At 40.5% G+C, this 13,082-nt stretch overlaps 1 protein-coding gene across 6 annotated transcripts in view; it reads right to left on the bottom strand.

Annotated features, from left to right (window-relative positions):
- KIF16B (kinesin family member 16B) overlaps positions 1-13,082 on the bottom strand; it is a 306,240-nt gene that overhangs the window by 94,099 nt on the left and 199,059 nt on the right. Inside the window, exon 8 of one of the 6 annotated variants that reach the window (XM_037812354.1) lies at positions 10,343-13,058. The exons of 3 other annotated variants lie outside the window; for them this stretch is intronic. In XM_037812354.1, coding sequence (XP_037668282.1) covers positions 10,980-13,058 — 2,079 coding nt within the window. In that variant the 3' untranslated portion in view covers positions 10,343-10,979. Of the gene's footprint in view, positions 1-10,342; positions 13,059-13,082 lie in introns of those variants that run through there. 2 more of the 6 variants (XM_037812355.1, XM_037812351.1) reach the window with 2 other exon arrangements.

The following is a 13,082-nucleotide window of genomic DNA, read 5'->3' as shown; positions in this document are numbered from 1 at the left end:
AATTTAGTAGTTTTACTTATTTTGAAAGAACACATTTAATGTTAAGAACTGGTTTTGACTTGCCATGTCGTTCTTGCTCTGTTTGCTCAACCCTGATCCCTTCTATAGCATGCTTAGTAATTAAGTTCCTCAAGTAGGAACATAATCTCTGTTCCAGATCGGACACAACCTTTTGGGAAATCAATTTGTTGCACAGTGTGTATATATTCGTGTGTGTATACTGGGAGTCGGGGGATAGGAAGCACACTACAGCTAGGGTCAACCTCAGCAGACGGGGATGATGATGTAAAGATAGTTCAAGCAACCACTAGCAACTGAAATACTGTTCCTAGTTGGTTGAAGGAAAAAGAGTGTTTGTCTTTCTTCTTTCCTTCTTTTTTTCATTCTCTCTTCTTAGGACCGAGCCTATAACTCTACAGAGACAGCACCTCACTCAACTGCAATGTTGGCCTTTTTGTCTGCTGGATAGGGTGTGTCCAGATTCCCCTAAGATAGTACCTTCAAGGTCTTTCCCTTTCAACTAGTAACAGTAAAAATTTTCTTAAACATCAGAAGACCCTATTGAGGGATCATTACTAGCTTTCTTTCAAATCTATTTACCAGACTTTTGTCACTTTAGGCACGTAGTCTCCACATATGCACAAATATTTGCTGAGTAAGAAACTCTGAAAGGCAAACTATCCACCTTTTCAACAATTTTGCCTAGGGATAGCTCCATTTACATATTTGAACCTTTGAGATCAAGTGTATTATTGGTTCTCAAAAAGGTGTAATGGTAATATCAGTAAGTATAGTACACCTGGAATTGTAACTCTACCATTATCTGCTTCCCAGAAGCAACCACAGGGAATGAACTTGGGATTCTGGGTGGTGTTCACTTCTAAGTGTCAGAAAAAGAGAAAAAGAAGATTCAGAACTCAATCCAAGCTCTGGGACTTGGTCTCTGAATAAGTGTCACTCACCCTCTCTGCACCTCAGGTTCCTCCTCTATGGAAATAGGCATGATACTTAACAAGTTCCAACTACATGAGAGGAACCCAACCGAGAACAGGACAGTCCGGTGTGGGACTTATGTTTAGGACAGACTCGATAAGTAAGCTGATAATGATAATTGGTGGGATTAGAAAGTTGGGGAACTGAGAGTGACTATGAATATGTGCATTTCTTATCTAAGTGTGATGAATTTAACTGAGGAAGAATTGAGGTAAAAACTGCCTGGGCATATTCTGCTAGCTAAGCAATGGAGACTTAACTTTATCCAATGCCTTCTTTTAAAGGCACCCTTAATACATTCAATCAAATGTTGGTATCTTTTTCTGAGTGCCAACTCTGTGCCACACACAGAGCCAGGTTCTGGGAATACAAAACTTTCGCAAAGTTATCTGTAATTTTCTAAGACCTTTAGTTTCTCCAGCTCCATTAAGTTTTGAACAAAGATTTGTGGGTTTGTTCCGCCCCCCTCCCCCACTCTAGAGTTATTATATTATAAAGTTAGCCATTGCTACCTTAACTTTTTCCAACTCAACTTTCAAAGTATGATAAGCCCTGACTGATGGTCTGGTTACTACATGGGCACTTTACAATTGGAAAGATCTCTATTTCCAAGAATGTATAATTGTGAAATCAATCCCTAATGAAAAGAAAGTTGCTTGAAGCTCAGGCTCATATATCCTTTAAAGAAAAAAATCCCTGCCTTTGATAATTTCACTGAATGAAGTAGAGAACAGTTATCTGGGAGAGACTGGATCTTACATTTACTTAGCACATACTGACAGCCTTTTACATACTGGTTCCCACATGTGGACCCTAGTAAATGATTCTAGACTGGATACAAGAGCCACTGCCCCCATCAGGATCAGATAGTGAAGTGTAATTGAGTCCTTTGCAAGAAAGGATATTTCTCTCTCAATTATTCAGCTTGTTCAGACTAGTAATGTCACCAGAGGCCCTCTCTATCACTCACGGTCCCAGTTACTTTAGTCTTACTGATTCCATAAAATATTTGGTATTGAGTATAGAGAAATGAGCAACTGCAGAAATGAATAACTGAAACATAACCTAGGTATCTGAAGATATTTAACCCCAAATATAAACAGATATATAGAGAGAAATCAAAATTATTTATTTCCATCGAATCACAGCTGCAATCTAACTTTTAAAAAACAAGTTTATGAAGTCTATTTTATAAGAGATATAGAATTCTCAGGATACAGAGTGACATTCTCCCAAAGTAAGATTATATTGGGCAGGAAGGAAAACTCACATAAATGTCTCCTGCATTTATTTTTATTTGAAAGTAGTATATCTTAAATATCCTGAGTTTTATACTAGACAAGTGCTAGAGTGCTGTATCACAGTAGATCTAACTATTCATGAGAGCTTTTACGTTTCTGTGGCATTACTTTTCAGGAATCAGTCAGTTTCCTCATATGTGGCACAGAAGATTCTTAGACTCAAAGGGGGAGTTGGTGACATGTAGGAGGAGGTTAAGAAACATGAAAGGCTATATGTTTGGAAGGCCCTCTCTGAAGCAGTTCCCACAGACAAATACATAGGATAGCTTTAGGGAATATCTGAATGCATTGTGGAGTGGTTCTGTTTAGGAATAAAAGGTCAAGGGAAAGTATATAATTAGTAAGTTGGATTATGTTTCTGTGCATAATAAGCATTATCTTTTACAATAAAATACAAAGGGATACTTTCTGATTGCTTTTAATGAAATAATGTCCTTGTGTCAACAAATATGCTATTTTTCCACTGTTGGTGAAACACTGTAGTCAAGGCCTCGGCCAAAAGCAACAATTAGAACACAGGATACATTTTAAATATTCATATTAAAATCCTCTCATTCTCCTTGGGCTGTCTCCTTCAAAATAGGCAAATTAAGAAAATTAGCAGGAAGTGCATTAACATCCACCCAGATCACTGCAGAGGGCACAGAATAGTGCAATTCTAAAGTCATAAAATCTTCCCCCAAAACACTTGAATTAATAACAGATGGTTGAATTTAGTATACACTCTGACAATGACAAGGTCAGACCTGAGGACTGCTGTCTTGCTTCTCAGGATAATGTCCAAACTTTGCTTCTAAAATACAGGTAAACCTGGGTTTTATCAGAGTTAACAAAATTACTAATACCCCTCTCTCTGGTTTTTCAGCATAGCGCATATTTCTAATGCATCCTCCTTTCAACTACACATCATAGTGATAGCTCTAATTAGAGCTACTATTTAACAAGCACCTACTATGCCTCAGCATTTTGGAAACAAGGGTTTGAAGGTGAGATGGTAGGGATCTGGTCTATTCTCAAATATGAGCCATGTTATAAGAACAAAGAATAAAAGTGATTTTTATGAGCAAGTATAAAATATGAGTATGGTAAATAGTCAAGACATGTTTATACTCATCTCCAGAAGGGGAAGTCTGTTTCTCCTGTGAAGGGGCCTTGTCTTAATGCCATGCTCTTTTGGAAGGCTTAGCAAATACAGGTGAATGGCACTTTGCTACTACAGGTGGCCTCACGTGCTTCAGGCACATTCTGACGATAACTGTCAAGGTCAGGGCTTAACAACAGCCTGACATGAAGAAACAATGCTAACACCTTACCTCGTTTTAATGTGAGTGCAGAATACTCACATCAGGAACAAGAAATACAGGTTTTCAAATAAAGGAGTGTTACATTTATTTTAATATATCCTTAGGGATAAATTACCTAGATAATGATAAACTGTGTGGGACACCGGTGTTTGTGGAATGCCCCGTGTTTAGTGGCCTCAGGGTACATCTGGAAGGCTTAGCATGGCATTGCCATGAATCCATGACTCCTGCTGAAATAGATTCTTTGGATCTGAGTTGACCAACACTGTTTTGCAGTTGGGAGATACCAGACATGTGATGAGCATTCAAACTAGAAACTATTAAAAATATTGTCATCTTTCCCTAGATCAAGAAAGACTATTCTCTCTAATTACTCCATTTAAAGGTCACCAGCTCTGGACATCTGATCATTAAACCAATGATTTAAAAGAGATTAAATATTGGGTCTATTGTGACTGACTGACAACATGGCAACAAACGCTCAGTAGCCCTTGTTACCAAACACGTCAGTTCAGGGGCCCTCAGGAGGGAAAATTAGGTGTTCCCTTCTAATTCTACAATTCTTCAATTAATTATGCAGTTTTACTTGCAGACTTTTTCTAAGTCCTAGCTTTGATTCAAACTATGCTGAATTGTAAGGTCTAAGAAAATAAAGAATGAGGGGTTACGGGGTGCATCTCTTTATCAGGTTTATGGAGAGCATACTGCTTAACCTTCCAGGTAAGGGAGCAAAATCAGGCATCTGAGGTTATCTGTACCATATTCATGCTATAACGTTATCCAGCTTTTCTTCTACAGGAGCTAAAAGTGCAAGGAGCGAAAAAGAGACATAAATTCTGTATCAGGCAACAACCAAGTGTAAAGAAACTTGTAAGACAATCCTTGAAAAAACAACTTATACAGAGAGAAATAATCTTTAATGTATAGAAACTCCAGGAAAAAAATTAAAACCCAGTTTAGGTGAATCAACAATTCATTCAAATATGCACTCCTAGCATAGTCATTCCTATGGGAAAAAAATCAATTAAAAAATGTACCCAGACAACATCAAGAATGACAGTGACTGGGAGGTAGCTTTGGCAGCGTGGAAAGAACATATATATTCTGGAGTAAGAAGATCTGGGTTTGAGTCCCAGTGCTTAACTAAGTGATCAATTCTAAGTCTGAATTTCTATCTATGAAACAGATATCAATAACAATAATCCCTCCATCCCAGGGGGACCATTGTGGAGATCAAAAGAAACAACACAAGGGAAAGAACTCTGTAAATTGTAAACCACCATAAACACAGTGTTGGGACTACTGTCATCATTGTTGTGCCAGTTTGGATATATTATGTCCCCCTGAAAAACCATATTCTTTAACGCAATCTTGTGGGGGCAGAGTTATTAATCTTTTTGATTATGGTGTGACCTGTTGATTGAATGTTTCCATGGAGATTTGGACCCACCCATTCAGGGTAGATCTTCATTAGTTTACTGGAGTCCTTTAAAGGGAGCTCACACAGAGAGCAGAGAGATAAAAACACTCTGGGATATGCTAAGCCAGGAGACCCAGATGCTTGTTGACACTTGGAGATGCTTGGAGATGCTAAGCTAAGAGATGAAGCCCAGAATTTGCCTTAGAGAATCTAAGAGAGGACAAAATGCCCCAACAGAACCTGAGAGAGACATTCTGGAGAAAGCCATTTTGAAACACAACCCGGGAGCAAAGGAACAGCAGATGCCAGCCACATGCCTTCCCAGCTGATAGATGTGTTCTGGATAACATCGGCCATTCTTCAGTGAAGGCATCCTCTTTTTGTTGCTCAGTCTGGACATGTTTATAGCCGTAGGACTGTAAATTTGTAACCAAATAAATCTCCTTTATAAAAGCTAATCCAATTCTGGTGTTTTTGCCTTCCTGCAGCATTAGCAAATCAGAACAACTGTAATCCACTGCATCTTCGGTGACAAAAGATTTTAACCCCATATTAAAAGAAAAGGTGGGAAGGGTATTTACAGCAGAATCTCTTTCTCACCAACTGGATTATTCAGTTCTGTTTCTTACAAAGGAGGCTTTAACAAATTAAGAGGTGCATCCTTAACAACAGATTGGATGGTGGTGGTTTGGAAACCATTATGCAAGAAACAATGGAAAGAATGAAGGGCACTGGAGTGCCTGAAGAAAAATCAAAGGAGGTGAGAGAGATGATGAATGTCTCCTTTAAAGGACTGTGAGTCTTGTTCTGTCTTCTACAGGAGGGCGCTATGATAGACTGAATCAAGCACCCAAATTTAGACGTTTTAAATCTTAATCCTCATTCCTGTGGGTGTGCACCCACTGTAAATATAGATTATGTATGAAGGTGTCATTTTTAGTTAGGGTGTGGCCCAGCTGGATTAGAGCAGGTCTTAATCCATATTACAGAAGATCTTATAAAGTGAACCTGGAAGTCACAGAAGCCTGAATGGAGAAGAAACCACCATGTGGTGGGAGGCAGAGATATAAGCCAAGAAACCCCAAGAAAGTGGCAGCTAGCACCAAAATATACAGACTCTGAGAGAAAGCAAGTTTTGCCAATCTCTTGATTTTGGACTTCTTTTAGCTTTAAAACCAAGAACCAATAAATTCCTATTGTTAAGCAAAAACCAGTTTGTAGTATTTGGGATAGCAGCTCAGGCAAAAAAAGAGGGGCTATGGATAGTCAGACACTGCAGATGGAGATCACAATAAGGAAGATTATGGAAAGAATGACCTAACAGTGAAAGCAGTCCCTGATGAATACAGTGTTTCAGAGGTAGACAATGATCACCTCACCCATGGAGGTGTTTAAGCAGAGACTGAATTGGAAAATAAATTGAACTAGATAGTTTTAAAGGTCCCCTGACATAGTTTCTTCCCAGCATCTGAATGTTTCCATTAAGGGAAGTCCTATATGTTTTATCTGAATTATATCTTCAGTAGAGCCTTGGGAAGCTTAACATAATGAATTTGTGGAACACTGAATTAATGATCCCACTTCTTCTCTCCCTCCGTGGTAACATCAAAATCCAAAGTCATGCCATAGCCTCTTGTTGGACAGAATTTATATCCTTGCTCCTTGACTGGGGACTTAGTGATATAACTTATGTTGGTCAGTGGGATGTTAGCAGACATGACACAGGCAGAGGCTTGCAGGGTTGGGCTTGCCATTCTCTGCTTCTGTCATCACCCTGATAGCCACTGCCCCTTCAGTACAGACCACAAAATGAGACATATGGGGCAGAACAATCCTAGCTGAGCCTACAACAAAGCCACCTAAACCTACTTGTAAACCATCCACGAAAAATAAAAGCTTTTGTTTGTACACCACTGGGATTCGGGGGGTTTTTTTGTTATTTGGCAATAGCCGACTGATACGACATCCATCATAACATCATAATAGATATTTTAAGGAATGAGGCAGAGTTGTCCATGTAACTAAATTAACAAAATGACCCCATTAGAAAGTGTTCTATCCAATAAGACTGCTTGACTATCAAAAAGCATTAATAAAAGCTGTAATCTATTTACCACACAAAGCTTTAAATCATCTGGGAAAAAGCATGTAGATAAAAATTACTGTAATTACTATTGCTGTAAGGATTAAGTATTCTTAAGTATTCAAAGGCAAAGTATTCCCTTTGGAGGCAAAGGGATGCACACAAATTTTTTCAGTAATGAGAGCGAGGAGACAAACTGTTTTGAAATGTTTTTCAACAAAGATTAAATAAATTCACCCTGCCAACCGCAAGTCTTTAAAACAGGCAGCTGTGCGCAAAATGGATTTTAATCAAATTCAGATGAAATCACTATTTCTAAAGTACTCAAAGAGGGATTGTCTAGAATGCATTAACAAGCCCTGTGTTGTAGATGTTTATGCCTATAACATAACAATGCAAAATGCCATATAACCAAATATATATGTACTTATTTTTTCTGATTAAGAAACTCACTGCAACTGAGAAAGTGTTACATTAGGTTAAATACTTAAACATTCAAAACTGCTTCACTATAGCAGTCTTGTGAGTTTAAAACTCCTGGAGAGTAAGCCAGTGCATCCAGAGGGAAGCCCCCTAGGACTGAAGCCACAGTGGAGAGTGGCAGAGACACTGCACCACAAACTTCTACATGCATTATAATGAGCTTAATACTTACTTTGTGAACAGCAAATCAAACTCTCATACTTAAGAACCATTTTTATTTCAAGGTAAAACGTGTGCTTAGGGGAGAGAAGTGATGTGTGAAATCTGAATGCCATAGGCTGCTTCTATTACGTGGCGAGATCTGAACAGAATCCTCATTGTAGCCTCCTTGGATCACAAAGCAGACTGAAGATGTTAATCATGAATACTATGATTTTTATGCAATACTCATATTTGCTGCATGCTTCATCTATGAAAAAATACTAAAAATGATTTATAACATAGTGGAATTATGTTTCTTTACTACCAAGAGGATGAGCAAATCTGTTTAATATCTATCTCTCTGTGGAAATTATGCACTTTCCTGAATTGTTTCCTTTTTTCTAACCAGGGCATCCTTCTGCTATTATCTTACATTCTACTCTCTGCATGTCATGATCATTAATTCTGTTTTTCTTATCAAGGATAACATGAGAAAATACAGAATAGGACAACCAAAAAAAAATGTAATGCAAAACATAGTAGCTGAAAAAAGTGAACAAATGTGAAAATAAATTAGGAGAAAGATTATCAGTAGTAGAAGACAACCATGGTGAAGTTTAGAAATTTTTTCTATGAAACATTAGGACCTATGAGCCAAAAATGTGAATGCGGCAAGCTAACCAATTTTAATGATGACAATCACAGACACAGAGCCTTCAGGTGTAAAGCAATAGGGTATATACATATGTACGTTTGTAAATATGTGTATGTGTGGAAGCAGGTGTTTAGAAGTGACAGAAACATGCCCAACCTATAAACATCTGAATTCAATTGCCTCAAAAAAAAACCAAAAAGCCTCCACTGGGCCAAAGCAAACAAGGCTGCAGCTCTCAGTTTGCGGACCATAGCTCATCTCTGATTTCCTGCCTTCTCCATTTCCTGTTCACTTACCCCAAAATTAGGGAGGCGCAAATTAATGAAGAAAATGTAAATCAAGTTAAGTAGCTTGTTGTAAGCTCTGATGAGGGAAAGGAGAAGATGTGAAATTCCTGGCCAAAGAGAGAAGTAAGTTCTGGGTGTGTCACGCTTTGAAGAAGTCCTTGTCACTGCTTAGGAACAGAAATGAAGAGCTTACTACAACGTCCACATTGCATATTATCCAAAGATTCGACCAGATAAGAAAAATGACCCTTCCATGCCAGGGCTAAAATGAATGGCTTAACAGAATGGCTGATTCACTCAACCGTGTGCAACATTCAACAAGTATCTATTGTGAGCTGAACATGATCACAGCTGGAAGTGGAAGGAGAGTGAATGGAACAATAAAAAGGGATATCTCCTTCCTTCCTTCTGAGACTTTGGAATTTAATAAAACACACATGCCCAAGAGACAGGAGAGCATTGGCAGAGTAACCCAGGGTCAGAAGAAATAAAACATACATACTGTGTAACTTGATTCCTCATAGGACTGTTGAACAGAGGTGGATAAAGAGGAAAGGGTCAGTCAGAGGAGAGAGAGAGCTTGAAGAGAACAGTGTTAAACATCTCATAGGGGAGGAGGGGAGCTGGTGACCAGATGGTATTTCATGAAGAGAGAAGACATAACAAGGCAGATGTGGGCGTGCACTCATCTCAGAAGGGAGACCACTGAACCAACTAGCTGAGGTCAGTGAAGTACGGCCGTCAGAGGTTGAGTGATGGGCTGGGTGAGTGGCAAGAGGGAAGCAGCCCAAGCAAAGTGCTGAATGCCTTCTGATGTGACAGCACATTTTAATTACACCAAAAAGAAGCCATTAGAAAGAGTTAGACTTGGAAATGAAGGGCCTTTGTAGCCTAGAAGCGCAAAATCTCTGGAGAAAGAAGTGGAATTTTGAGGGAGGTGGGGGGATGGATGCAAAAATAAACCAACAGTCCCCCCTACGTGTGACCCAACTCCCAGGGGTGTAAATCTCCCTGGCAACGCAGAGTATGACTCCCGGGGATGAATGTGGACCCGGCATCGTGGGACTGAGAGTATCTTCTTGACCAAAAGGGGGAGGCAAAATGAGACGAAATAATTTCAGTGGCTGAGAGATTCCAAATGGAGTCGAGAGGTCACTCTGGTGGACATTCTTATGCACTATATAGATAACACCTCTTAGGCTTTAATGTATTGGAATAGCTAGAAGTAAATACCTGAAACTACCAAACTCCAACCCAGCAGTCTGGACTCCTGAAGACAATTATATAATAATGTAGATTACAAGGGGCGACAGTGTGATTGTGAAGACCTTGTGGATCACACCCCCTTTATCTAGTGTATGGATGAGTGGAGGAATGGGGATAAAAACTAAAGGACAAATGGGGTGGGATGGGGGGATGATTTGGGTGTTTTTTTTCACTTTTATTTTTTATTCTTGTTCTGGTTCTTTCTGATGTAAGGAAAATGTTCAGAGATAGATTGTAGTGATGAACGCATAACTATGTTATCATACTGTGGACGGTGGATTGTATATCATGGATGACTGTATGGTGTGTGAATGTATTTCAATAAAACTGAATTTAATAAAAAATAAATAAATAAATATGCAAAAAAAATAAATAAATAAAAATAAATAAACTAACAGGGAAGGAGCTGAAATCACATCAGTTGGAAGGGAATAGCCAGGAACAATATGAAGAAGGAAAGGGCAATTCACTGATGAAGATGGCATTGCAGGGCAGGCATCGCTGTCTACAGTCCATGAATACATGGTGCTGGGAGGGCATTCTAAACCCCTAGGTCCTTATAGGAAGCTCGATGAATCACTAATGTGCAATGCTATGTAGCTGTCCTAATCACAGCTAAACAGAGGATGTCAATGAAGGTCACTGCACACTGGGTATTTTTTCAGGCAGCACAAATCAGCCTGCCGGAATCTAACAGGCACAGACAGATTTCAAGCCACTGTACAATAAATTGACACAAAGCCCCACACAATCAGAAAGGCTTTAATCACCTGGCAAATAGTGAGGCAGACCCAAATTTATAACAGTGAATTTCAAAAAACGAAACAAAGTGGTCATCAAGATATTTTACCTGTGCTTTGCCAACGGCAGTTTTAAATTATGGTAGGTATTTAAAATATTTACATTTTCAATTTTAGAGGCCTGCATTTTTCCCTGTTCCATATTGATTAGTTACACTGAGATATTTCTATTCCCTTGCCTGTTTTTATCATGTTCATTTTATTAAAGATACTGAAAAGTAGTAGCATCTTTTTAAAGGCTCCTCCCTAGAATCTTGTCAAATGTGAGATCAGCCAAAGGGCCTCATCTTGTGAATTGAGAGTTAGCTTCCAGATCTCAGGGTCTCCATTCTGACCCCCGTGAAGGTGCAATCGGGTGGTAAACTGGACATTTCTGGATACCTGAGAGGGTTCTGAAGGACTCCTTCTTGAATCAGATGTAAGGTTGGGTTTTTGTAAGAAGACAAGCTCTACTGCTGAGACATTTTTCTTGTCTGGAACAATGACACACCTGAATTCCCTTAAAGCACGGCATTTGAGCACATCAAGTTGTGCACGTGGAGGAGATATGTTTAGAGACTTGCTGGGAGGATGAAAAACACCATCTTCCCTGACAAGTGCAATGTGGGTGTTCAGAAGGACTAATGATTGGCAACGGCCCTGGCCTCCGTCACCCTCGACTCTAACTGTTGTGTAGAGCAATAACTGCACCTCTGCCAGACAGGGAATGTTGACTTCCATGTTTCCATGAAGAAAGTAAATAATGTCAACCAAAGTATTCTGGAATTTGGATGACAACCGGACTCCATTTGCCAAAACTAAATCAGGGATTTCTGCTTTCCAATCAAGAGAAAGCTGAACCAGGTCTTGCTTGAGCAAAGGATGATCAGTGCAGGCTGCAGCCTCTGACTCTGTCAGCAAGACACAGAGGAGGTGACAGCACAGCTGCTGAGAGAGGTTTTTGTTGTAACTAAATACAGTGAGCAAGAGGCCCTTTACAGAGCCCAGGAATCGAACACACTGTCCGCCAAAGCCGACCTGAATCTCCTTTAGTCCAGAGAGTGGTAGAACGTGGAAAACGCCCAGTGAGCCTGGGTGATTATCTGACAGAACGAGAGCATATAAAGTTGAACGAAGCAGGAGCAAACATGCTGGCTGGGGGTTGGGGTCTGCACAATTAGCAACAGCAAGCCAGTAAATGCCTTTGACTTCATTCACATCACCCAAAGGTTCTGGTAGAGAATAGGCCACATGCTCAAGGAAGTCTTCTAAGGGGCGCTCCTGAAGTTTCAGCATTTGGTCTGGGAACTGCACAAGGGTCTGCTTAAAGGCAGAGTTCTTTCCAGCATCTCCATATCCCAGCCGGACAACCGAGCTTGGTGAGGAACCAGGTAAACCTGAAGCTGTGAAGGCAGGGGCCCTGTGGGGCATGGCACTCTCGGCTAGCCTGAGGCCCCCTGCCTCTTCGCTGCTACTGACCCGAGCTCTGGGAACAGGAGAGTCTGATGACGCCACGAGTGACATCAAAGGCCTGTCCAGGGTTAAGGGTCTCAGAAGTGGCAGGTTTCTGATGAATGTTGTTACAGGGGAGGTGAGCCCACATGGGTCCAACAGGCCACCCACATGCCGGGCCTGGGTCATCACCCTGGTGCCAGCCTCCAGCAGGTGATTACTGGTCTCTTTATAAAGGTCTGAAAACTTGTGGTAAAAATATCCCAATCCACTGTTTAACTCTGTCCTGGTGTTTATCAGGGATTTGGGGGAGCTCGTATTTTCGGCAGCTAGCTCCTTCTCAGCTTGTTGCTCACCATGAAACACAGAGGTCATGATGCTCTGATGAGCCTTGTGGGACACAAGCTCCTCACTAGAAACACCTTCAGAGAGAATGAAACAAAGTACTTTGCTCTGCCTGGACTGCTTGTTTCCATTATTTATGGACACTTTCTGTGAAGTATGTTGTAGTAATGTCCAGCTAGACTCACTTTCCAAGCTGTGTTCATCCTTCTGACTGAAATTTTCTGACTTGCCCTGAAAATGTTCTGCGTGGCTGGTGTTGCTTTCTTTCAGAGAACACAAAGAGATTTTAGGTCTATTCAGGTACTTCGGTTCAAAATTGCAAGCATGCTCAGGGCAAGGACTGTCTGGTACCACTTCCTGTAACGAGGGTGGGACCCGTGGCTGGGGGGCTCTCTCTTGTGGTGCTGAGGAGGAAGTTTCAGGGTCTGCGAAGCTCCATGTCATGGGATGGCTCCAGTGCTTGTTCTGACCCATTTCCATCCTCTCCTCACCAGTGGCACCTTCAGGTAGAAGCGGGACAAGATACCGTGCCAGCCATGACTGCCCTTTCTGTTCAAGATGTCAAAAAACAGT

This window comes from Choloepus didactylus, chromosome 19 (assembly GCF_015220235.1).
Source record: "Choloepus didactylus isolate mChoDid1 chromosome 19, mChoDid1.pri, whole genome shotgun sequence".
NCBI classification, from domain to species: Eukaryota; Metazoa; Chordata; class Mammalia; order Pilosa; family Megalonychidae; genus Choloepus; species Choloepus didactylus.
The sequence above is the reverse complement of the archived record's forward strand: the minus strand, read 5'-3'. Positions and strand labels throughout refer to the sequence as shown.